At 41.2% G+C, this 26,838-nt stretch overlaps 1 protein-coding gene across 8 annotated transcripts in view; it reads left to right on the top strand.

The window, feature by feature from the left end:
- Nucleotides 1–26,838, top strand: part of inpp4b (inositol polyphosphate-4-phosphatase type II B) — a 179,712-nt gene that overhangs the window by 144,143 nt on the left and 8,731 nt on the right. For all 8 annotated transcript variants that reach the window (XM_039613418.1, XM_039613420.1, XM_039613421.1 and 5 more), the window contains 9 exons: nucleotides 4,771–5,097; nucleotides 5,902–6,040; nucleotides 11,012–11,184; nucleotides 11,823–11,946; nucleotides 12,372–12,498; nucleotides 15,212–15,352; nucleotides 17,188–17,285; nucleotides 17,408–17,520; nucleotides 24,197–24,351. In XM_039613418.1, the coding sequence (XP_039469352.1) occupies nucleotides 4,771–5,097; nucleotides 5,902–6,040; nucleotides 11,012–11,184; nucleotides 11,823–11,946; nucleotides 12,372–12,498; nucleotides 15,212–15,352; nucleotides 17,188–17,285; nucleotides 17,408–17,520; nucleotides 24,197–24,351 (1,397 nt within the window). The remainder of the gene's footprint in view (nucleotides 1–4,770; nucleotides 5,098–5,901; nucleotides 6,041–11,011; nucleotides 11,185–11,822; nucleotides 11,947–12,371; nucleotides 12,499–15,211; nucleotides 15,353–17,187; nucleotides 17,286–17,407; nucleotides 17,521–24,196; nucleotides 24,352–26,838) is intronic.

Consider the following 26,838-nt stretch of genomic DNA (forward strand, 5'->3'; position numbering starts at 1 on the left):
ACTTGGTGATCTGTAACTTTGGTCGTCTGCCACTTTGTGGGTGAGTTGCTGTGCTTCCTAAACCCTCCCACTTTGCAGTAAAACCATTTACAATTGACTGTAGAATATCTAGGAGTGAAGAAATTTCACAAGCTGACTTGTTGCAATGTTGGCATCCTACTACAGTACCACACTCCAATTTTGTGAGATCTTTAGAATGACCCATTGTTTCACAAATGTTTGTAAAGGCTTGGTTTTATACACCTGTGCCAATGGGACTGAAAACACTTAACTATCACGCTCATAACAATACTGCAAAGTTTGCAACAAAATAATTGGCATAATCATTTGACAATAAAAACTAATCATTACTTGCAGCCCTATCACAGGCAACATCCTCTGGATTTCAAGAAAATTAAATGTATTTTCTGTCCATTAGACAGAAATATGAATAGTTGGATATACTATTTCTCCTGTGAGTATAAAGTCTCTTGAATACAGAGCATGTGTTGCACTTTAAAGGAATGTGGGAAAAATGAGACTGCCATAGAAAAGGTTTAACAAAAAAACTTTTTTTTCACCGAAGCACTGCCTGTGACTTTTCCTTCGTAGTTCTAATCACCTGTGTCCAGGCCCAGTGCAACATTTTACTCCAGTGCTTTTTGCCACACACTTTCTGATTAGTTTTGAACATGGCCAATGTGCTGTTGCTTTTCTATACGTGGTAATGATTCTGTTGATGATGATGACAATAATAATTTCACTCTGATGATAATTATAGTGAAAAGGCGATTGCAACACGTCCCCCCTTCCTCCAGCTGTGTCCTTGGGCAAGTTATATGTTCGCACTGTAACGGTTACCTGGAAAGACCTGCAGGTTTGATCGTCTATGCATGATTATGTCAGATGATGCTGTGTGTGGAGGTCATGAATGCAGGGGTAAATGTCCTTACAGCCCAGTGTTGCTGGAATCTGACCAGCTCTATTCATTCAGCCTCTTTCCACCTGTAAAGTGAAGTTGCATAGACTGAAACATTTCTATTTTTATCACAACCAAACTGTGCTCATCCTTCAGGGTAAAACCATTTGAAACCATTCGGGGTGAACAGATTCCCCCAGTTTTCTTCTTCTTTAGATCAAACCTAACTTATATTTTCTTTGCCGGAGTGCACAGAAACATTTTCAGACTTGCACTCCTGCTCAGTGAAGATCACATCAGCAGATATTTTGAAGAAAACAGAATGTCTCCCTGAGGGATTTCGAGCATTTCAGATCCTTTAAAATGGGTAGGTGTCGAAGAGTTACACTAAGGAATAGGTTTTACATGCGGGGGAGCAAAGTTGCTTTGGTTAAAGCTGCAGTGCATTCCTCCTTTGCCCAGTAGGGATCCGCTGGTGATATTTTACTTTGAAAACATATCTATATGGATCTTACAGTAGAGTGCATCATTAAAATTTTGACTGTACTTCACTGAAGATCCTAATCTTAGTGGGTACAAGCTGAGTTTAATTTTTAACACAATTCAGTGATTACCCGGTTGATTGATATGCTTCCTTTTAATCTAATCCCTTCACATTCATCCTGAAAAAAATGCATCGGATTTAGAAGAATATCATTTCACCATCAGAGGGAGTTACTGTTTGAGCACTGGCACAGTCAAATAAAAAATGAGTTCTCTGACCTCATGGTTATGAAGTGCAAATATGACCTAGATTGTTTTACAGTACGCGGCTTTCCTCTGCAATCTCAAGAAATGAATAATATGGGGTGGCATAGATTGTGAATTAACACAGAGGTCAGATAAGCAGAGTTTAGTTTGAATATAAATTTACATTTTGATTGCCCAGTTACTCCTTATTGTTTCCAATACTTAGTCAAATGTGGCTCTTTTTTTCTTCTCATATAGAAAAGTGTTTTGAAAATGTCTTATAAGACTTCATATGCTTTATGTCCCAACCTATGGATGAATATATTTGTTTTTTTAATTTAATAAAAAATTATTCTTGTTAGTCTGAGAAAAAAAATCATAAATGTCCAAACGGACTCACCTATAGTAAATGTGTAAGTCATTTGGATTCATACAAGGCATTTGAATTGGGAAATGGACTGGTTCTATTCTACTCTACTTAAGCACTCAAACATACAAGCAATTTCTTCTACACCTAAGTGCGTTAGGAGAGCAACTTGGGGTTCAGTCTCATGCCCCAGGATACTTTGGCAGACAGGGATCGAACCACCAATCTTCCAAGTAGTAGATAACCTGCTCTACCTCCTGAACTACAGCCACCCCAAGGGTATGAATTAAATACAGTTGTGTTTCGTGTCTAGCTGTTGTTTGGCTTCTCTGCTCAAACGCTCACCAAATGCTGACCTGGAGGCGGCAGAGTTGAAGATTTCAAGACTTTCGTTGGGTTCCTTGATTATGAGGGACAGGATTAGAATCGAATACATCGGAGCGGCAAAGGAATGTGGACATATTGGACAAATGTTGAAGGTGGAACTGCCAGGAGAGATGAAAATAGGAACACCATAGAGAGGATTTGTGGATGTAGTGAAGGAGGACATGTAGAGAGTTGGTGTGATAGAGGAGGGTGTTACGGATAGGGTGACACCAAGGCATATGATCTGCTTTGGCGATACCTAAAGGGAGCAGCCAAAAGAAGAAGAACAGTTGCACACAAAAGTGGCTACAAAGTATAGTTAACACATTTGAGTAGTGTGTGAAAGATCCCTGTTTCAAGGAAGAGACAGATTCCTGGGAATGTTGTGGCAGTCAGGACATAAGACCAAATGAAATCCGTGGATCTGTGGTGACCCCTGGTGAATACGGGAGAAGCTTAAAGGAGCATACTTTGATGGTCAAACCTAATGATAAATAGGGATAGGAGATGGATCATAAGCTCCCCTTTGATGGCAGTAGAGTAACACCAGCAGGTTTTACTCTACTATGATTGGGCGATTGGTAGAGATGCTCAATGTCAAACCAGTTAAAAAATACTGAATCTCATCATCATAATCATTACAGACTGTACTGTGAGTAGAGTTCCTGTCCCCTCTGACCGAAACCACTGATACAAGTCAAGATGGCTGGGTTTTTTTTTTTTCTGCTCTATCGTATTAATGGGTATTGAAAACATGCAAAATCAACAAAAGCAGCAAAAGTCTTATTAATGATTATTATTTATGTATACTTTATTATACCAAAGACCATTAGAATAGTGACTCGATCAGTTTGAGAGAATGTGAATTAAATAATTAGTGGCTATTAACATGTTAGTTGACCCAAAAGAAACCAGAATCATTTTAGCCTTGGTTGCATCTCCCTGTGCATGATGTTGTTTAAGAGGCTTAACAAGGACAAGGAGAAAGATAACTGTTGGAGTGTGATGACTTTAAACTCATGGGGGTTTGACTGCATGTTAAAATATAAGTGACAAAAAAACCAAGAGGAAGAAAAAGTAGCTTAAAATCACCCGCGGAAGAAGAAAAGCAAAAAATTAGAATGCCTTTTACTTGCATTATATTATCTGTATAAATGTATATTATTATGAAGAATCTGTTGTCAAGGAATAAAGATTGTTGGCACTGCAAATGACCTTTGTGGTGTTGCATTGTCATCCAAGTTTGATCACATTTAAAGAGGCTTCACTTGCAGGTAGACAGTATCTATTAAGGAGCAAAGGAGAGAACACATTTGCCAAAGTGCAATCTTGGAAGCACCAGCTATCATCCGACAACCATTTAGATTTTTAATTCACTTTTTAGAATCTGTCTGCATTCATGATTAATGACCGTCGCACAGAACAGGAAGTCTTGGCCCCGGATATCCATCAGAAGGCCCTAAATTTTGGCTGTTGTGATCTGACAATGGCCAGTGTGTCCCCATATTGATCACTTAGATGTTATCTTCAATGAATAATAGATGTTCACGTTAACAAATCAACAAGCTGGCACTGCCGTATTTTAAATGGGTCACGAGCTGAGGAAAGTTCAGAAACTCTTCATCCACACGCAGCTTTTGTCAGTTCTGTTTCTGGGACAGGACGTTTTTAAATAGTTACCTACCTTCTTGCTGACAAAGCAGTCTCCATAATTCCTGTCACTTTCGATAATCTCACTATTCAGTCAACAGAAGAGAGGTATAGGAGCAGGAAAGGGCTGTTTGTGTGGAAAATATATGTATGTAATGACCTCGTAGGTTTCTTTTCATGTAGGGCTTGGCTTATGTGTTTTGTTCGACTGCATTTCCTGTGGTAATAGAATTGCTTATTGCAGTGGTAACTCAATTACTCTCGAGAGCCCTTATCATTTTTTACGCAGTGACGGCGGCGGGCGTAAGACTCCTTGGTACCGGGATCATCATCAACTTACAGTAGCTGGTGAATTTAAGATCAAAGGAGGTGTGCTCCACGGAGCAGCAGGCTGGAGGAGGAGTAATTGAATTGTTTGTTCTTTGTTTCTTTTCTTTTCTTTTTTTCTTTTCTTTTGGCTTACCGACTGCGCTGCAGTAATGGAGAGCTCCTCCTTTGTGGTGAAGGAGAGGGTTCATTTTGCTTATTTCTTTTCACTTCCTCTGTAAAATAGTTACTTGCTTCCAAGTTCGCCTCCACCAGTGTTTTCTTCGACCCGTTCTCCCTCGGCAGCGTGACAGTCTCTCTATATCCCGCTCACTTACTCTGTCACTTTTGCTTTTTCAGCACTTAAATTTGTATTTGTTGTCCTATCCAACAGTAACTTTCAGTGTCTATCTTTTTTTTCCCCTCCTATCTGTCTCTCTTTTCTTTCCTGCAGACAGAACAATTTGTTCACACACTTAAGGATGAATTGGTCAAGAGTGCACTCCTAGCGCTGCATGCAGCGCAGCCAGGCTACGTTTCCAAGAACCAGAAGTCGACTCCGGCAGGGAGCCAACACCAAGGCCACACAAACCAGACCAATGACCAGAATCAGAACCCGATTCAGGGACTTCCAGGCCACAGTCCACCGACGTCAGTCACTGAGACCACAGTGGTGTGTAATAATGTGGAAGGAACCCCAACAACTGCTGGAGGAGAGCCTTTGTCACTGAAGCACCAAGACACCATACCGCACCATAAAGAGTACGATGAGGAGGAATGGGTATGCCCCACTGCTTTTCTAAGTCATTTAGAAACATTTAAAAATTGTGATTGAGTTATCGTTTTATTTTAAATCGTTGTGTTTTGACAAACTGATGTTTTCCCTGGTGCTTCTTACAGTAGAGCGCACACAGGGGGAAGCCAAAAACTATTACTGTATTAGAGATCTGCTGTGGCAAATAATTACTCACAAAATTAGATTGCATACCAAACATTAGTCTTTTAAGTGGATTCTTTCTCAAAGGGGGTTTAAATATTTCATCATGACAAACTGACTGCGGAAGATAATTACGCGGTATCCTTGTCAGTGAAGTTAAGCCATCTCGCTTCTTTTCATTGAAGTGTCTATGGCTGTTAGTTTTCTTTGTGTGTGAGGACAGCATCTGCCACACTGACAGCAGGAGTTCATCATGATTTCTCCACACCAATGCCTAATTATCTCCCGCCATTATAACGTATTCAACCCATATTTTTAAGAAGAAAATATCCAGAATATGTATCCCCCCACCGCCCCTTCAACACACACATCCACAGAGAAAAAGTGTCAATACATCAGTGACCTGCATGAGCTCAGGAGAAGAAAGAGAAAGCTTGAAACAATGAAAAATGCTTTGAAAGTAATCTCAGAATATCCTTTCAGACATTTCCTTTTGACCTTTTGGCTTTTTGGAGTTTGGACTGTGCAAAAAAAAAAAAAAAACCCTTTTGCTCTGCCTCACAGTCTCAAAGGTAGACTGTGTGAGGAAGACACAGATGTAATCAGCACAGCTGATCTGACTGCTGATTGTGCATTTGGCTCTTTCAGGACAGGCTGTGGGCAAATGTGGCCAAGTGTCTCAACTGTGTAATCGCCATGGTGGATAAACTCCAGGAAGAAGACAACACCAAGCAGGATCCAGTCCCAGAACATCAGCTAGCTGATGTCATCACCTCCCACAATCCTGGTAAATTACATTTTCAGTTTGTTTAGCCCAGCGTTTACAGTCTTAGACAGGCCAAATAACTGCTGTGTCAGTTTAATCACAGTTCCACCATATATGTTGTAGGTTACCACCTCTGTTTGTTTGTGTACATATATAGATATATAGATATATATCTATATATGTAGATGTACAGTCACTGTCATTTCATTAGGTACAGCTTGCAGTAGCAGCTTCCTTAAATCTTTGCAAAACAGAGTCAACAAGGTGCTGGAAACATTCCTCAGAGATTTAGGTCCACACTGACAGTTGCTGCACATCCATGACGCACATCTCCAGTTCCACCACCTCCCAGATGTGCTCTGTTGGATTGAGATCTCGTGACTATGGAGGTCATCTGAGTACAGTGACCTCACTGTCATATTCAGCAAACCGGTTTGACATGATTTGAGCTTTGTGACATGGCTCATTATTGTGCTGGAAGCATCCATCAGAAGATGGGTACACTGTGGATGGACGTATATTCAGGTATGCTTTGGTGCTCAAATGATGCTCACTTGGCCCTAAGGGGCCTAAAGTGTACGACGTAACGTCCCTCACACTATTACACCACCACAAGCTGGAAACCATTGATACAGGGCAAGATGGATCAATGCTTGAGATTTGTCAGAACAGGCAACGTGTTTCCAGTCTTCTGTTTTCCAGTTTTGGTGAGCCAGTCTGAATAGAAGCCTCGGCCTGCTTAGCTGACAGTAGTGGCACACAGTGTGGTCTTCTGCAGCTGTATACCATCTGCTTCAGGGTTCAGTGTGTTGTGCCTTCTGAAATGCATACCTACACACATTGGTTGTTATGAATGGTTATTTGAGGTACCGTTGCATTCCCATCATCTTGAAGCAGCCTGTCCACTCTCCTCTGAACTCTGACATCAACGAAGGCGTTTTCGCCCAGATATTTTCTCTTCTGAACAATTGTGTACAAACCCTAGAGATGGCTGTGTGGGGAAACGCCAGTAGTTTCTGAAAAATTCATACGAGCCCAACAGGCACCAGAACCATGCCACTTTCAAAATCACTTAAATCACCTTTCCTCCTCATTCTGATGCTCAGTTTGAGCTTCAGCAGGTCATCTTGATCATATCTACATGCCTGCATACACCTAGTTCCTGCTATATGCCATGTCAATGTTTAAAGTTGACATTTCTACCTTAACACTTCAGCTAATTTAGCTTTCTTTTGTTATTATTTTGTTGGTAAGTTTTCTTTAGCAGAAGAATCCCATTTTTTTCAGTTTTTACATTTTCGTTTTTCTCTTCAGTTAAACAGGTAATGCAATGCGTCATTGGTGATTTTCCTCATGCAAATTATAATGCAGAATATGTATTAACCAATCCATCACTGTCACAGGCAACATGTGGTGATACCACTGTATTGTAATGTGCCTTCCATTTATGCTCCCGTCACTAAACAGCAGTCCTTTTAATGCTAAGAAGTGCTCCTGAGCCCAAAAAACATTTTTAAGCGTTCGTAAATAGATTTTTACTGTGGGGAAGAAATAACATTGAGTAGTTCATTATATTTTTCAGAGTATCTTAAGCTGGAATCGAAAAGAGTTCCAGCGTTGCAGACTCCCTGTTGTTCAAGCACTGGCAAATGAGAAACTCATATTGTTGCCAGAGAAGTGGATGAAAGCTACATTTCGTATGCAGAGCCATTCACTGTTGACCACAAGCTGCCCAGTCTTCCCTTACGTCCAATGAAATCCTGCCTCAAGCTTGTGTTCAGACAAGCGCCCAGGCTGCTGCAGCTGCCAGTTGGCACACAGAGCCACAGAGCAGTGGCATTAGACTGACCAGGCGACAAGAAGAGGCTGTGTGTGTGTGTGTGTGTGTGTCAGTCACACAGACATGCTGTGGAGGCATTGGTGCATTTGTATCATTTTGTGTCATTGTGTCTTTGTGAGCCAGCAGGTGAAAACAAGGCCATCAGCCCCAGTGTTCATTCTGAAAGATAAGCTCAATCCTCGGAGCACCTTTATTAAGACAGGCTCAGAGAAAGTGGTCATCTGCTTGTCAAAATACAAACATGGAAGGAATAATGAGAGAAGCTTTATCTCTTTTGTGAATCCTGGGCTTTTGATGGCACGGCACTGCGGGGGTTTGCATGTTTGGACAGGTGGGCCAGTGAAGAGATGACAGCTGGAGTTCTGTTTCCTCCTCTGTGCAGAGGCAGTATTTGCAGAATGAGATAAGACGTGATTTCTATGACAAGGCAAGGGCAAGCCTGATATGCTGTACATATCAAACTGTGTGCATGTCTGTTTGTCCGCAATGATTCACTCTTCCCGCCTGAGAACTTTTCAATATGTTGAAGCTCAAAAAGAATATATGGTGTGGTTGGAAAACTCATCTTGAGCACTGCTTAACCAATACTGCCCCCTGGTGGCCACTCAGAGGCTCGACTTTATCAGAAACCAGTGAAGCATGCAGAGAAAGCATCATCACAGCTGCAATGCAAGTTTCCTGCACAGATTTTGAGTTTGCTGTATGTCCAAAATAAACAGCCACAAAGAGGTCACAAGGATTACATAATTTATTTGATGTTTGCTGATAGTAATGCAGTACAATGAGATCTTAAATATTATAACAGTGTGACAGAAATTATATAGTCTATACCAGTGATTCCTGACCAGAAGTAGTTGTACCCTCCTAGTTGTGATTTGATTTTCAAACACAACAATATGTTTTTATATGGCCTCCAGTCTGATGTGTACTACACAGGATAATTTATGTTTAGAGTTTGCATTGCACGTGTAGTGATGATTGGTGAGGGGTGATGCAGTTTTAGTCTGCTTGAGCACCTTGGCCTAAACTTTCTCCTGGAATTGTGGATGAAGTGGTCAGAATTTGTCAGTTAAAGATGAGATAAGATAACTCTTTATTGTCATTGCACAGTCATACATAGTACAGTAATACAATGAAATCGGAAAACTGTCCCACATCGGCACTACGTACAACAAGACACGACACAACACAGTAACTTAACTTAAGTAATAAAAAGAAGTGTATGAAAAAAATTGATTGCACATTGTTGTTATCAGAGGTCAACAAGTCACCCACTAACTTTCACACAAATGTCTGGCGTAGACAGGAAAATTGTGGCCATATCTCACAATACTTCACATTTACAGTAATTGTTAAAGAAAAATGCACCCTCTTTAAATTCTAAGGTTTTATGTAACAGGACATTATAAAAAAAATATTTGATATCGGGTCGAGCCTTTGTAATTGAGCTGAATTGGACACGTGCTGTGGTCTGGAGCATTCAGGTGTGGCAACACAATCCTTAAAATGATTTTACACAAGCAATTTGTTACTTCCCATAAGGCTGGGAAGGGTTATAAAGCCTGACAACTACAGTGACAAAGATTATTCACAAGTGGGAAACATGCGAGACCGTTGCCAGACCGAGCATTGCTCAGAGAAACTCCAGAAAACCCACCAGCTACATCTCGTTGTTACATGTCGCATGTTACAGTGGTCCAGTCTAATTCCAGACCTCAGCCTGAGATGCTGTGGTAGGACCACCAGAGACCTGTACATAGATGAATGTTGCAATGTTGCGCAGAAAAGTGTTTCAAAGTTCTGACCGATAAAATCATTCAGAAAAAGGTTACTTCAAGTTTGTGCTGCTAAATGTGGAACCTGAATAATGGGGTGTACTTTTCACACACTGGTTCTGGTTCAGGCTTAGTTTTTCTTAAAAAAATAAAAAGTGTCAGGTGTTACTGTTCATCTCAGTTGCGATTTACCTAATCTGAAAACCTGGTAAAGACTTGATGATTATTTTTATTATGTACGAGTACAACCTCATATTTGAAAGAGGATGCATTATCTTTATGCCACGACTGTAAATATTTTATATGAATATTAACTGCAACTCTGAAACCCTAACAGAGAATTTACAGGCAGAAGGCGAGGTGATGACTTAAATGAGAGAACAGAAAGTTCCACTGAAGAAACTGAAACAACAGTGTCCAAGGAGGAAATCAGAAAAGAAGCACGATTTCAGTTCATGGTTTATAGGCAGGTGGTGCAGTAATGAGTAACGCAGGGCAGTTATTAAAAAAACATCCAGATTCTCCAGCATCGATGGGATGATGCTAAGAATTAAGACTGTGAGGGTTGACAGCCAGTAGGTCATATTTAATGAATGATCTTATTTATTTAATTCTAATTCTCAGAAACTTTGGCTCATGGTGTTTTGGAAAAGTGTAAAATGTTTTGTAAGAATGAGGTTATTCTTCATCATTTGATCGTAGCGTACAAACAACAAGCTAAATCTTCTCTGCACACTGTTTGTGAATGAGGCCTTCAACACGATACATTTAGTGTGAGGATTTCTTTTTTAATTTACCAATTTTTTACCCTAATTTTCATATGTGCCTTTTAAAAAACAAAGATAATAATAATTTTATCGATCGCTGAGAAATTTTTATGTTCAAATCAGCCAGAAACAGTTGGAAATAGTAAAAAAAAATCACCAAGAGCCAGTTTAGGAAGAATAATTGGATTTAAAGTAAACAGACCACAGTAAAACTGATCAATGCATATAAAATAAACCTACACTTTTTTTCTACAATCCAAAATGTGGGACTTTCTCAAAGCCTTTCACTCTGATTTTTAAATGAATGGATGATTCTTACAGTATCTGCTGTCCAAAACTTTTTAGTCTGCATGAAAAATTCATCTATTAAATTTCTGCATCTGCCTAAAGGCAGCAGGACACACATGCGGACTATAATTTGAGATGTGCAAGCTGGCGTACTCCGAGGGTTCATTAATTTTGTGCCTCGCTGCCGCCTTTTCAGTGTTTCAAACCAAGTTGCATTTTTGTGTGGGGCCTTCCACCTCACAGTGCAACATACAGTGCTTGACCTCACAGAGAAATCCCTTGCTGTGACTAAGATGTTCCCCATTGCATCTCTTTTTCACAGGTGACTGGAGGGAGCAGTTGTGTCCTCTGGTGACCCGGTTAAAGGACTGCGTGATGGAGGTGGTGGAGAAGGCAAAGAGAGCTATGACCTTTGTGCTCCTGCAGGAGGCAGCCTGCAGCATTCCACAGGGCTTCCTGCTCCAGCAGAGGCGAGACATAGTCTTCAGTCAGGCAGTAGGTGGCTGCACTGGCATAATAAACAACTCTTTAGGAGTCCTCCAGAGCATGGAGCTTCTTTTCAGTAACTCATCTGAATTTAATCTGAAAGATTTTTGCCTTTTCTTTTAAGATAGTACTATTTGTAGATACTTTCTCTTCTCATAAATGAATCATAAATCTGATACCCATGCATTGCTTTATGCAATAGCAGCTTGAGTTGTAAAGCATTTTGTCATCTAATTTTTATCCCTCGTGGTCCAAAGTACAGCATAATCAGTGCAAACAATATAAAAATGTTGGTTGTATATTACTTCATGTTTGCATACTGTAGAATTCAGGGTGTGGAGTTATTTATTTGTTAGGCTCTGAACTATGTTTTATATTCAAAGGGTTTACTCCAGTAGGACTCATTCGCATGTCTCTGCTGTATGCATCAACATTAAATGAGCATGAGCAAGTAAATAAAAGGAGTAACATGGATTCAAGTAACGCATTCGTTGTGGTGTGAAAGCGGCTGCAGGTTCTGATCCCTTATAATTGAGCTGAATCACAGTGTTTTGGACCCAGTGTATTCTGGGCTTCCAGTTTAGCGTTTGCTGCATAGTTGCTTGTTTGAAAATGTCTTAGTGTTTGTGTGTGTGTGTTTTAAACAGCTGGCAGCCTTGGCCTGTGGTTTCGTCATGCGGTTGTACGCGGGAATGCAGGACAAAGGCTTCCTGAGGCAGCTTCACCTCGTTGGCCTGGTTGCTCAGTTTGAGAGCCTGCTCAGCACCTACAGTGAGTGAAATCACGACGGGTGACCTCATGACCTACATCGAATTTTACTGTTTTTGTCTGCTTTCAAGTAAATCCCAGCACGTTTAAGCAAGTCAGGCTAGGAAGATGAATGATTAAGCTGTAGTACATAGCAAGGTGAGGCAAGGTGAGTCACAGCAGTGTTGTTTTTGGCTAAATGCCTTCGTTACCGACACCCATATTTCTTCATGCTTTAATTGTGACCTGGAAAATGGTGTACCTCCTGTTAATGTTTGTCATAGAAATAAAGAGAACAGTAAGTAACAGTAAGAGTTGAATAAATACAAGGCAGGGAGGTTTCTCAGTTATGTTCCTTGTTATCTGAGCTAAACTTGCCCTGTTGTGTGTATGCATGCAACGAGAACGACTGACATCACTGTCGAGCTTGTTTTCTGTGGCCGCTATAGGTGAAGAGTTCGGGATGCTGGAAGACATGGAAGTGGGGATCTCAGACCTGCAGAGAGTCATGTTCAAGATTACAGAGGCCAAGTCCGATGACCTCAGTGACCTTCAGCCTTTAGTTTGTGGCCGACGGTGAGACCTTATTATTTTCTTTGTTTTCTTGCTCTCGTTCAATTATAGGAAGGAAATCGCGGCACATGTGGTCACCTCTAATGGTTTCTAATATACCTCTGAGATCGGAAAATCAAGTTATACTTGTTTTATTGAGGTATACAAACACAGGGAGTAATTTTTTTTGGCTCGATGGTTTCTTTGTTTATAGAGGAGATCTAAGGTTAAAGAAGGGAAATGTGCGTATATTTCAAAAGTGCTTATCTGAACATGTACGTCACACACATCAACTTCAAGGTCTATTGTTGGTTTGTTATACTAAAAAGCTTCAAAGTTCAGTTTATGTAATCTGTTCATTGAGAGGGGAGGGGGATTCATACTGTCAGTGTTCAGTGAAAACTGGTAGACAATACATAGGAGCATTGTTATAATGGAAGCCAGCCATCACAAAACAGCATTGTTTTCTCTTGCTTTGTGTTTCACTAAGGATACAATTGGTGCACTTATGCAAAACATCCAGGACCCCTCTCACACCAGCTCCAACACGGATCTGCAGCATAAAAAATAGCGGATCAGGTTTTTTCTTGGTTGTATCACTTTAGTGTAGGTCACCACATGTGCTTTCCTTTGTGTTTCATATTGTGAAGAAAGAAAAACTTAAGCTTGATTTTCTTGTTTTCCTTGCTCCTGATGTTGCTGTCTACTGGGACTGTCACTGTATCATAACTATGGTCTTATGCTTCTTGCCAATCACCACTATGTCTGGTTGGCTCAGGATCTCAGCCCCAGGAATCGCCTGCATACTCTTGGGTACATATTCAAGGGTATTGCTGTGTACCAGGAGGAACCCAGGACCCACTGCACCGGCGGTTTCATTCCGATACCTAATAGCAGTCAGGGTGCCATTGCCTAGCCTTATTAGCGGTCTCTGCATCCCTCCATGGATATGCCTCACCGACCCACCATCAAACGGTGATGCTGAACGATGTTACAGGGAGCATAACGTTCTCCACGGCTTCTACGGACCCTTTCATGTCCGTCACATGTGCTCAGGGGGAACCTGCTCTCATTTGTGAAAAGCACAGGACACCAGTGGTGGACCTGCCAACTCTGGTATTCTACTCTATGCCAAATGCCAATCGTGCTCCACGGTGCCGGGCACAGAGCACAGGATCCACTAAGGATGCTGGACCCTCAGCACTCATGAAGTCCGTCTCTGATGTTTTGGTCAGACATTCACACCAGTGGCCTACTGGACGTTATTTGTAGGGTTCTGGCAGTGCTTATCCTGTTCCCCCCTGCACACCTCTCCTAATGTAATTGTGTGTCTATTAGTGAAAAACAGTCAGGAAAACTAGGAGGGAAAAAAATGTCAACGGCCCCCACATAACACCATCATTTCCCTTCTAGTGCACATGTTGTTAATTTCAGCACCAAAAGCAGCTAAAATTGATTACTTTAACAAGTCTTAGGATGACACAGCATAATTACGAGTGGGCTGAATTCCAGACGTTTTTCCAGACAGTCAGGAATGCAGGTGGAAACTTTCCTCTTCATATCTGGACTTTGATGTTGTCAGAAGTAGCTAGCATTCAATAAATGCTGAGTCACTGATATATAATGTCATTTTCTTTGATGTTTAAAAAAAACACACATGCATGTGTGTATTATTTTTATTATCCTTGTATTAGAAGATAAAACAAGTGTGGAACTGTGGCAAGTAGTAGTTAACTGTGCAAGTGGCGGAAAGGAGAGTGACTACTGAGTATGGAAAAGTCTGTATTTTAACAATTGTTATAGGTGATTATGACTTCACACAGTCTTGTAAGACGAAAAGTTAAAAACCACTTTAGCATTTATTTAGTGCAGTTCAATTTGAGTTGAGAAAAGTTTGAAAGAAAAATTGAGCCTAAACTTAGTTACCTCCCATAGGGGAAAATAATTATTTAATAGTATTGCAGGTAGCATAGCTTCACAATACAACTGGTAACCAGGTGAACTTTACTCCATATACGGATAAGCTGTCGATACAGGTATTCTCTGGCTTCAGTCCACAGCAGTTTTGTACATTGGTTTAAAAGTTCGAATCAGCTGATCACGAATGTCCTTTCCCACTTTTTTTTTTTTTTTTGAAATAATAAAAGGCAAGCCTTTATTTAAGCTGTTAACAAAGCCCCCAAACCACAGGAGCTCTTGGAGGACAACACAGGGAAACATATCAGACACTGCAAACAGACAAACGTGAGACAAGGCTGTTTATACACAGAGGGCTGATTAGCAACAGGTGGGGAATGAGGCACCGCTAAACACAATTAACATGTGAGAATAATCAGGGAAGACCGACAAGAGGAAGTCAAGAGGAAGCCTTTCCCATCTTTGAAGAGAACCTTTGCTCACGTGTTGGACAGCTGTTGAAAGGTCGAGCTGTTGTTTTCTTATTGCTTACCTTGAGCATTGTGTCTGGTGTGATATTACACTCCTGTGGCCCCTCCCACTTCCGCGTCAGTCTTTGAGGAATTCTAAAACACGCACACTGGCTCTCTGGTTTGTATACACACCATCAGTTTCTGTCTTTACATCTTGCTCAGGCCTGTCTTAGGTATCACGTTATAGAACTTCCCAAACATATCACATCTGTCATGCAGTAAAATGTATCAAATGACTTTTTTGATGGATGTTTCACTGTCTTAATCCTTTTTTCTCTCTCTCTCTCTCACTTTCTCTTTGCATTTAGAGACCACTTCACTGTAGAAGTGCCATTACCTAAACTGGTTTTCCATACCTTACCAGAGGAAATCAAGGAGGGGAAGCTTCTCCGAGTATTCCCGGTGCTCTTTAACGTGGGGATTAATGAACAACAAACAATAGCAGAAAGGTAACCTGGATATTCTTTGCTCCACTCCAGTGCACATGAAGACGAGCACTGTTTATATGCTGATCTAAACACAGATCCTATTGTCGCCGTTATTTCTAAAGGAAATGCTTTAAATCTATAGCTATAACTAAAAGATTAATGTCGTTTAGTTATAGCTGGAGGCATCCAACCCACTAATAGCATATTCACATTGTCTTACTAAATGCCTTTATTGTTTTTAGTTCTGCTATGTGATAAATAATGATTGTGGCTTTAAAGAAAAAGCACATATAGCTGCTGTTACATAAACAATAACAACATTATTTTTGGCGTAGAAACCTGCCTGCTGTGCTCTTCCCTGACCCTTCAGCCTTTTGAACCTTTACCACGGGCCTTCTCAATGCTTTCACCTCCCTTGCCTGGAATGACCTTTCACCCTGTGATCCAACCAAGTTCCAACTGCTTACAGTATCTCCGAGTTGTATTTTATAGTTTGTTTGTTTTTAAACGTATGCCTGGAGAAAAAAATCACACACGTGACTAAAATGTACATCTTCATTCATCTTGGTTTTGCGCACTCTTTGAATTCCACTGTTTAGCCAGAGACACCTTTCCATCCGGTAGCTGGGAGCTCTCCTGCGTGGAGTGCTGAGAGTTTCTGTCAAAAACATTTATTTTGGTAGAAATAGTTCATTGTAGGTTTTTTATTGGCTTCGAGTCAGCTCTTCATGTTTGCAAGAGGCACTAAAAGATTTGTGATCTTTGGAAGGATTGGTAGGGTTTAGGGGTCTCTCATATAAACATGACAGTTTTGAAGGAAATGGAAGCAACATCTGTCTCTGTTCTGTAAAACTGAGATGCTTCTGATGGACACTTTCATACTCTTCTGAAGTTTCTTCTTTCTGGTTCCTACATAAACTTTGACTTCTTAGCATGCATGGACCTTAAAATAGGAATTATTTGTCTGTTTGATAGCGTATTTGCTGAATACATTTAGGGATAAATTATAGGTAGTTTTTATGTTTGTTTTCTCTTGCTGCTAATCCAGTGGGTCTTTGGACATGACATAGAATGGAATAGAATGCCTTTGTACAACTGTATAGTGACAATAATGAAATACAGAGCATCTCCTACTTGGTGCAAACATGCGGGGGGGGACCACAGTGGATTTTAAATCAAACAATAAATTTGTGGTTGAAGTGCAGATTTTCAGCTGTAATTTAATGGGTTTTACAAAAAAGAAAAATACTTTCAGAGATTGAAAGCATATGAGCAGCTGGCTGACTAGCAGTTCTGTCGCCATATGAGGGCTGCTCTCTTGTTATTTCATTCCAAATTTAACAGGCAAGACTTCAGAAATTGAACCTAACTTCACCTTTCAATGGAGCTCTCCATATGAGGTCCAATTTTAGTGCAAGTGTGGGAGGCCGAAAACCAAATATAAACTTATCAGAGAAATACCAAAAAACTCTAGGAATGGCCAAAACCAACATTCATCCAGGACGCACTTTAAAACCTCTGGCCAGCTCAACAACACCAAGAGGCCCGAAACACTACAGAAGAAGGAATTCTGTTCATCTGGATGTAGAGTTTTCACTCATCCAAGTGACTTCTTTGTTTTCATCCAACTGCAGATTTCCCCAATATTATAAACGGTACATTTGCCTAATAACTGAAACTCGTACCACTGGCGTACAACGGGCTGTGAAAAAAAAAATACACCAGTAACAAACACCATATCCAGAGACCAGCCCGCTGAAACATGTTTGGGGCAGGGTTGGCCAGGATTCACACAAACTGCCTATCAGGATAAATATTTTTGCCCTAACCGATCTTACACTCTGTTCTGCTCTCAGGTTTGGAGACATCTCTCTACAAGAAAGAATAAACCAGAAGAACTTTGAGACATTAGAAGCCTATTACAAATCATTAAGTGAAAAGGTGCCACTAGAATGTAAGTGCACAACTTTAAAATCATTTTTACTAAAGAAACGTCTTCATCTTTGATCACACCTGATCTAAAGCCTGAAGCTTGTCCTCATTAACCTCTGTTTTTGTTTTGTTTTGTGCAAACAGGTCTACCGTGTTTTCAGACACAGACCAACATAAAGGAATTACTTGAAACTTTGGGCCAGAATGTAGTCGCGAAGAAGAAAAAGAATGTGGAGATACTGTGGACTGCTGGAACGGTGAGGCGTGATGGGGTTTTTCTACTGTTTTTACTGTCTGGATGGTAATTACTTTGAAAGGGAATGATATTGTATTTTGTATATATGTTTTTTTCTTTGTTCTTTTTAAGCATACTTTAATTTTGTAGCAGGCTTTTATAGAGAAACATAGTTTTAAACAGCTCTATATGGCATTATTGTCACTTCAGATCAGATTCTTCAGATAAATCTATTGACCTTGAGGGAGAGGTCAGAGGTCAAATGTGACGTGATACTTTAAATCTGTATACAGTGGTCCCTCGTTTATCGCGGGAGTTACGTTCTAAAAATAACCCGCGATAGGTGAAATCGGCGAAGTAGCCAACTTAATTTTTTACAATTATTAGATGTTTTAAGGCTGTAAAACCCCTCACTACACACTTTATACACTTTTCTCAGACAGGCATGAACATTTTCACACTTTTCTCTCTTGTTTAAACACTCTCAAAGTTCCTTCGTAGAAAAATACAGTGGCTTGCAAAAGTGAACTTTTCCACATTTTGTCACATTACAGCCACAAACATGAATCAATTTTATTGGAATTCCACGTCCATCCATCCATCCATCCTCATCCGCTTTATCCGAGGTCGGGTCGCGGGGGCAGCAGCCTAAGCAGAGAAGCCCAGACCTCCCTCTCCCCAGCCACCTCCTCCAGCTCATCCGGGGGAACACCAAGGCGTTCCCAGGCCAGCCGAGAGATATAAATAGAGATATAAATTCCACGTAAAGGACCAATACAAAGTGGTCTACACGTGAGAAGTGGAACAAAAATCAAACATGATTCCAAACATTTTTTACAAATAAATAACTGAAAAGTAGGGTGTGCGTAATTATTCAGCCCCCTGAGTCAATACTTTGTAGAGCCAGCTTTTGCTGCAATTCCAGCTGCCAGTCTTTTAGGGTATGTCTCTACCAGCTTTGCACATCTAGAGACTGAAATCCTTGCCCATTCTTCTTTGCAAAACAGCTCCAGCTCAGTCAGATTAGACGGACAGTGTTTGTGAACAGCAGTTTCCAGATCTTGCCACAGATTCTCGATTGGATTTAGACACCAGACAGGTCAGGGATAAAGTTATTGAGAAATTTAAAGCAGGCTTAGGCTACAAAAAGATTTCCCAAGCCTTGAACATCCCACGGAGCACTGTTCAAGCCATCATTCAGAAATGGAAGGAGTATGGCACAACTGTAAACCTACCAAGACAAGGCCGTCCACCTAAACTCACAGGCCGAACAAGGAGAGCGCTGATCAGAAATGCAGCCAAGAGGCCCATGGTGACTCTGGACGAGCTGCAGAGATCTACAGCTCAGGTGGGGGAATCTGTCCATAGGACAACTATTAGTCGTGCACTGCACAAAGTTGGCCTTTATGGAAGAGTGGCAAGAAGAAAGCCATTGTTAATAGAAAACCATAAGAAGTCCCGTTTGCAGTTTGCCACAAGCCATGTGGGGGACACAGCAAACATGTGGAAGAAGGTGCTCTGGTCAGATGAGACCAAAAATGGAACTTTTGGCCAAAATGCAAAACGCTATGTGTGGCGGAAAACTAACACTGCACATCACTCTGAACACACCATCCCCACTGTCAAATATGGTGGTGGCAGCATCATGCTCTGGGGGTGCTTCTCTTCAGCAGGGACAGGGAAGCTGGTCAGAGTTGATGGGAAGATGGATGGAGCCAAATACAGGCCAATCTTGGAAGAAAACCTCTTGGAGTCTGCAAAAGACTTGAGACTGGGGCGGAGGTTCACCTCCCAGCAGAACAACGACCCTAAGCATAAAGCCAGGGCAACAATGGAATGGTTTAAAACAAAACATATCCATGTGTTAGAATGGCCCAGTCAAAGTCCAGATCTAAATCCAATCGAGAATCTGTGGCAAGATCTGAAAACTGCAGTTCACAAACACTGTCCATCTAATCTGCCTGAGCTGGAGCTGTTTTGCAAAGAAGAATGGGCAAGGATTTCAGTCTCTAGATGTGCAACGCTGGTAGAGACATACCCTAAAAGACTGGCAGCTGGAATTGCAGCAAAAGGTGGTTCTACAAAGTATTGACTCAGGGGGCTGAATAATTACGCACACCCCACTTTTCAGTTATTTATTTGTAAAAAATGTTTGGAATCATGTATGATTCTCGTTCCACTTCTCACATGTACACCACTTTGTATTGGTCTTTCACGTGGAATTCCAATAAAACTGATTCATGTTTGTGGCTGTAATGTGACAAAATGTGGAAAAGTTCAAGGGGGCCGAATACTTTTGCAAGCCACTGTAAGTCCAACTGTCAGCCCGTGTGGAGGGTGTTTGGAGGACCCAGATGCGGACACAGACGAAGGAGGCAAAACTTTTACTGAACTCAAAGCGAGCCTTTATTAGGGCCAGTAAACAGTAAAGACCTAAACAAAGAACCTAAACTGGGAAACAACTAAAGAATATGAATTACTAAGACTGTGACTTTGAACTATTACTATGAGCTATGAACACGACATGAAAAGGCAAAGAACAGAATTCTGGACTGGTACATGAAAGACTATGAAAACACGACAGGAGCAGATAACTATGAACCAGTAACAGAGTCTGGAGAACTATGAATCATGACGTGTAGCTAAAGTGACAGGGATGGTAACAGACGACGCGACAGCGAACAACTGGAAACACACAGACTAAATACACAGGGGAGTGATCATGGGAAGTGGAAACACAGGAGGAAACAGCTGACACAAATGCACATAAAGACATAACAGGGGAAATGTATACTAAGCACAGAACAAGAAACAAAACTCTCAAAATTAACTTAAAAATGAACCCTTCAAATAAACTTGACGGGATGCAGACATGACATGAGCTTGACAAACAGGAACCACGCAGACATGAAACATAACAGCTTAAGACATGAACCAACAAGATAAACTAAACACAGAAGGTGATGACACAAAGTAACCTAATAAACAGAACTAAAGACTAAGCAAATTAGGAGCTTAAGATACCTAGATGAATCTAACAAAATAATGTCATGCTACAGCGAACCTCAAACCTATCCAAATAATAGAAGCCACAAGAACTAAACATATCTTCAGTAAAAACATAAGTCAACAATACAGAAAATAAACACAAAATGTGACAGTGCCCCCGAGCTGTCAGCAGATGAAGGCGATGACTGCACAGGTGGCCGACCAAATGACTGAATAGGAAGTTGTCGTGGCGGTGATGATTCTACTGAACCTCCAATGGAATCATGAGCAGGTGCAGGTGCCTGCAGAGCAACAACCGCTCCCACCCGAGTGCTTAGTACGGGTGCGGAGCTTAGCTGCGCACTGGCTGGCATCACCTTGGGGACAGACTTGGGTGCAGGAACAAACCGGTCAGCAGCCACTCCCACCTGAGGTGTAGATGCAGGTGCATGAGATGGCTGACTCACGGCTGCTCTGACCCTAGTGGCCGAAACTAGCGCAGGTGCTGGCTGGGTGACTACTGCCTCCACCTGGAGATCAGACGCAGGTGTGAGGTCAGGCAGCGCCACCGCCACCTTGGGAGTGAGCACAGAGTCCCGAACATTAACCTTGTGAGGTTCTAGCAGAGGAGCAATGTCAGACACAGACCTTAAATTCACTAAATTCTTAACACAGTTCAAATAGTCCTCAGTTGCTCTTTTTGGAGAGCTTAACACACCTTTAGCCTTAGAGCATGATTTAAACAAAGTTTCAGACCTGGAGTGAGTTGGCTCGGCGACATGTGATAGTTAAATTGTCCATGGAAGCATGATTCTTAAGGCCAAGACTTGATTCTTGAACCCACATAAAAAAAACCAGGGGTGTTTGCAGATGATTTTAACACATTAATTTGGCGGTCACATGAGAAAAAGGTATACTTATTGGAGTCTAAGCCTCCGTTTGGTGAGACTAAGTGATAGAGGAGTTAAATCACACACACTGATCGACTGTAGAAAGCTGTTACTGCGGTCAAAAAGTCCTGGCCCAGAGGTGCAGTTAAAGAGCTAGCTGGTGTGTAACGACAAGCATGACTCTCCACCCCGACAGTCTTGGAAACACAAAATTCAGCCTTGTCATTAGATAAAGATGAAGCATAACTTAAACAGTCCTTCAGTTTTGTTTTAACAGAAATTACAATGCCATTCTTGGACATAGAAAAACCCGGCTGACCCTTAATTGTCCAGCCCAGATGGGCCGGTGTAGAAATATGGTCACTGATGTCGGGCTCCAAAGCACATGGAGCAAACCATGGTCAAACCATCAGCAGAGTGAGAAACTTGGGGACCGATCAGCGCAGGAACATAACATGCATTTTTATGGTCAACACCAGACATTTCTTCTTTCGCAGGCCTAGTTATACAAACAGAACATTCATTATTTGACTTGGGAACAAGGAAAACAGACTCAGAAAGGGGGGGTACTAGCCAAAGGTAATTCAGTCTTACTACTTGTCAGATCAGAAGTTTTCTCTTTTGGTTTGCAGTTAACGGACAGCAGGGGCTGAGACACAGTCTTTAACAAGGCCCCAGATGCCATAACAGTCTTAAAAGAAGCCTTCTTAGTCAAAGATGCATGTCCTGGGTGTGCAGAATCATAAACACATTCTGTTTCATTAACGTCCCCTTCAGCGTGATTGTTCATAATAACAGGGTCTAACAGTTCATCACTTGGTTTGGTTCTCAAAAGTGAATAGTCTATGGCTGGTTTGGCAGTGTCAGCTTCCCAGTACTGTGATGGCAGTGTGTTTTCTCCAAAGTCAGCATGCCCAACATCAGAAATTTTGTCTTTATTGTCAACACAAAACGTGGGCACATGATTAACATCTTCAGTATTATTAGTGAGAGGCATGGAAAAGGCAGCTTCTTCGCCGGCCCCCGAGAAAACAGACTTTGACGAGGTGCACAGGGGGGCAACTGAGTTAACAGTACAGGTAAATTGGGTCTCCATCCATCTCCATCACAGACCCAGCCCGTGACACCAGTATTATAGAATGAAACCAAAGGCACCCGCAAGTGCTAAACGTTTCGTCAACATTGTTGTGTTTGTTGGGGAGAGAATTTATAAACAAACAGTACAGCACTTCAGAGTCACACTGCTAGCAATCGAACATTTATGTCAATTTGACAAGCTGAAAGTATTCTGTACTGTACAGGACACACGGCACAAGATTGATTGACATGGTCTACAGCCAATCAGGACGCAGAACACAATGCACTGTAAAAAAAACAACAACAAAAAAACATGCAAAATTGCACGAAAAAAATCTGCGAAACAGCGAGGCTGCAAAAGGTGAATCACGTTATAGCGAGGGACCACTGTATGGTACTTTTGATTTGTTGGCAGTACACACTACACTTAGGCTACGTCCACACTGCAGGCGAAAGCATATCAAATCGGACTTTTTTGACCCTATGCGGCCCATATCCGATCATGGTATGACAGTGTGAACAGCACAAATCCGATATTTTCAAATCCGATCTGGGTCACTTTCGTATGTGGTACTGAATCCGATACATATCCGATGTTTTAGAAAGCGACTGCTGTTTGGTCATGTCGCATTAAATCCGTCTTTTACTTCACTGACACAAGACAGACGCCAATTATCAGCGCCCGAGAAGACATCGCGAACGCTTCCTGGCCATCCAGTGTAGATGTTAGTTAAAGTGTTTGGAAGACAACGTTGGAGAAACGTGAACATTTTATTTGTACTGCATAATCTGCAGATTCTGACAGAAATCTGCAACTATCCTTTGAAGCACCGCTCCTCTCTAAAACAGCAATAAGGATGATTATTAGGCCATATGTAAATAACAAACTAACTTTACAACTTACAGCAAAATTGGGAAACGTAAAGTCCGAAACAAGTCTTTATATTAAGGGCCATCAGTCAAACAATACTGTTTGCTCTGGGTCTAAACAGAGCGCGTTGTGTGCGACGTCTTCTTTTGCGCATGCGGGCCGCTGTGAGGGTTCACACTAGAGCGCGCTTGCTGTCACATTTTATTTGTAGTGTGAACAAGCAGACAAAAAAAATCGGATTTGATCAGAAAATCGGAATTGAGCATTAAGACCTGCAGTGTGAACGTAGCCTTAGAATCGTATTTAATGAAGTTATAAGGCTTTTGGTCCATTTTGGTTTTTAAAGATGAAGTTGAATTCTAAGACCTTATGGATGAAAGCTAAATTTGAATGGACTGTTAACACAAACTCAGTCTACACCCCTACAGCGTTTTATCAAAATTCACTCAAAACTTTTGAAAGAATGATGACACACACGCACGTGAACAGTACCTGAAACATCCTTGGCAGAGGTAAAAGTAAAACACACCTTAACTAATAATGAGTAACTTGAAACCACAAAGGCAAATGAGAAGTAATGGCAGGGCAGATGGAAATGAGCGAGAGCGCGAGAGAGACCCAGCGTTCCTTCTCGAGCTTTTATGTGTGCAAGTGAGCCTTCTGGTTATCAGTACTAGGGATGAATCAGAGTGAAGCAAGCCGGATAATAAGGATGACATAAAAATGAAAACACTAATCACATGGTAGATGTGTGCACGTGTCTATATCAGGGTATGTAAAACGAGATGAGTCACTTCACAACATTTTGCCTTCATGATGTGTCCCAAACCAACTGTGGTGTCGTTGTTTTTCCCCCATCCACTTTCCTCCAGATCTGCCGAAGGTTAAATGGCATCAGGTTTACCAGCTGTAAAAGTGCCAAAGACCGAACATCCATGTCTGTCACTCTCGAGCAGTGCGCTCTCCTACGTGATGAACACCAGCTCAGCAAGGACTTCTTCATGCGCGCTCTGGACTGCATGCGCAGGTAAGACAGTATTAAAGGAGGCATCAGAAGCCAGTCCTAAACAGACTTCACTTAAAAAGTTAGTCATAAAGGCATATTTTCTGCTCAACGAAAAATATCTTGGTGATCAGAGATTTCTGCCATCGTCTCCTCTCTTCAAGTGAAGTTACTTTCAAGATCTGTTGGTTTATGTATTCAGAGTATACATGCGAGGCTGTTTTTACTGAAACTCAAATTCTAAAAATCTTGCTAGATACTACTGCAGGCAAGTAAGAAAAATATCAATTTTTAAATGTTTTGGTTACCACACTCTTAATCTTGCTAAACATTTAGCAGTAGAATGGAATAAGCCTGAAGTATGCTTGTCATTACAAGCATGTATTTCAAGTAATAACCTGCATCCACACCAACCATCACACACATCAAAGGCATTTTATCTGCAGCTTTTCCTCCCAGCCCGTCACCATTACATGATCAACATTCCCTTCCCTCCACCATCATCACCATTCCTCACAGATTCACAGGCAGCCATGCGTGTTCCTGTTAGTCCTGTAGTTTAGTGTTTGTGTGTTTGGCAGCAGGGAAACATTCACATCTGCTTAAATCTGATGAGGTTTAACTGCATAACTTTGGCAAGGACACTGGTGAAGTGCACATCTGAAATGTCGGTGGGACTGACCTGTGCGGGCCAGCTGATGGCAGATGATGGAATGAAGACAAACTCTAACGACACAAAAACAGCTTTAATACAATTATACAATTCATTATAAGCGATTCGATGACCCGTTTTACTGAGTTACTAAACTCCTAGAACCTTTAGTAATAAGACAATAACATCATGGTTTACAGTGTGCAATAACGACAAAAAGCTTCTTCCTAAAAGTGCAAATGAACAGAAACTATGTAAAGCCGTGAACCAAAATAGTACCAAATGATCTTCAATGAGAACCGCAGCTAAAAAGCACGTGACTGCAGGCATGTATAAACTGTGAGGGGAACATTTTGAAGATAAAGTTTTTGTTTTTGGTAGGCTAAGGCTATTCTCGTGATATCTGAAAGATTTGCAAACATGCCATACGGCTGCTTTACTGTTGGAAGAAAAGGAATAGTCAGGATAGTGAATTTTACAGTGAAAGGACCACGATGGATATCTAAAATGATAAAACGTCAGCGTCTGTTGTCTCACTCATTTTCACTGGGAACAGTGACTTTTTCAAGTTAGATGAATTTTTGCCTGTCAGTGCATGAAGAAATACAGATGGCCTCAAATGACACTAGAGTTAAAGCATGCATGCTTTAATGTCATGTTGTAGTTGCAAACCACAACATGACCAATATTGTTGCAGCTGGATGCTTTGCGCTCTCAATGTCTTTGACATGGGTCAGTCTGCTCTCAGTGTTTTATAATTTTCCAGTTGATGATGTCAAGTTGACAATTACTGGACCCCTATCTCAGCTTTAATACTGAGATTAAAGGTGATAAATCTGCTGCTAGAACTTTACATTTACTGTCCAGCAAGAAATGAATAGATTATAAATAGTCATTCAGAAATTCCTCCACAAATAGTGACGTAGTGGCTGCACAGCAGCATTTTAACTCCAAAATGACAACCTTGTTTTAACCAGTTCAACCAGCCGACAGCCACTTGAGTCAAGCCCGTAAGGCAACTAAATGCATTGACGTGTTGCAGATATAAGCGCAGACTGACTCCGATTGATTGCAGCTTGTTTGCAATCTGTATGAATTAGACAGCAAATATTTGCAAATCTTCAGAAATCTGTTTAAGAGTGCAGTCAGTCCCAGTCAGATCGTGACTGGGTGACGACAGGTTTCCTGTCCCTCTCCTTATCTTGATTTTTAATCGAAAGTGGTCCCAAAAATATTTGCAATATTTGCCAAAAGCAAAAGAATTCAGTAAACAAAGGGTATTTTAATGAATTTATGGAAAATAGCAAAAAGTGTTGCAGATAGTTTGCAGAATATACTTGTTGACAAGTACATCCTGCAGCCAGAGTTCACAAGGGTAGAATAAATCCTTCAAAGAAGGGAAAAAGAGATGGGAGGTACTGGAGACAAAAGTTCAAAGACACAGAAGGACAACAGGATGATCTGACAGACTGGAATATCTGACACAAGTGAAAAGATATGAGGTGCGGCAGGCAGTTCAGAAAGGAGAAAAATGAAAACAAAGGGCCTCGCTCGTCTAAGTAGTTCCACTATTTGCTAAACATATTTTAAATGCTGCTGACTGTGATGGTAATCTGTCCTAAGCCTGATGTGAATGATTTCCCCAAAAGGAAATCAGCTATGTGAAAAAACAAGTCTCATGTTTCAAACTGCTGCTCTAAAACAGATTGTTTATTTAGGACCTTGTTCATACTTCAATCAGGTCATTTCTTCATGGCTTACACTGCAGTGTTTTTCCTGGCATGGTTGTCACACTTTTACTCCGCCTGTCACCATCTACTTGTCTGTGGCTTCTGTTCTGCATTCAGGCTGTACTAATA

The sequence above is a fragment of the Oreochromis aureus genome, linkage group 6 (assembly GCF_013358895.1).
Source record: "Oreochromis aureus strain Israel breed Guangdong linkage group 6, ZZ_aureus, whole genome shotgun sequence".
Lineage (NCBI taxonomy): Eukaryota > Metazoa > Chordata > Actinopteri > Cichliformes > Cichlidae > Oreochromis > Oreochromis aureus.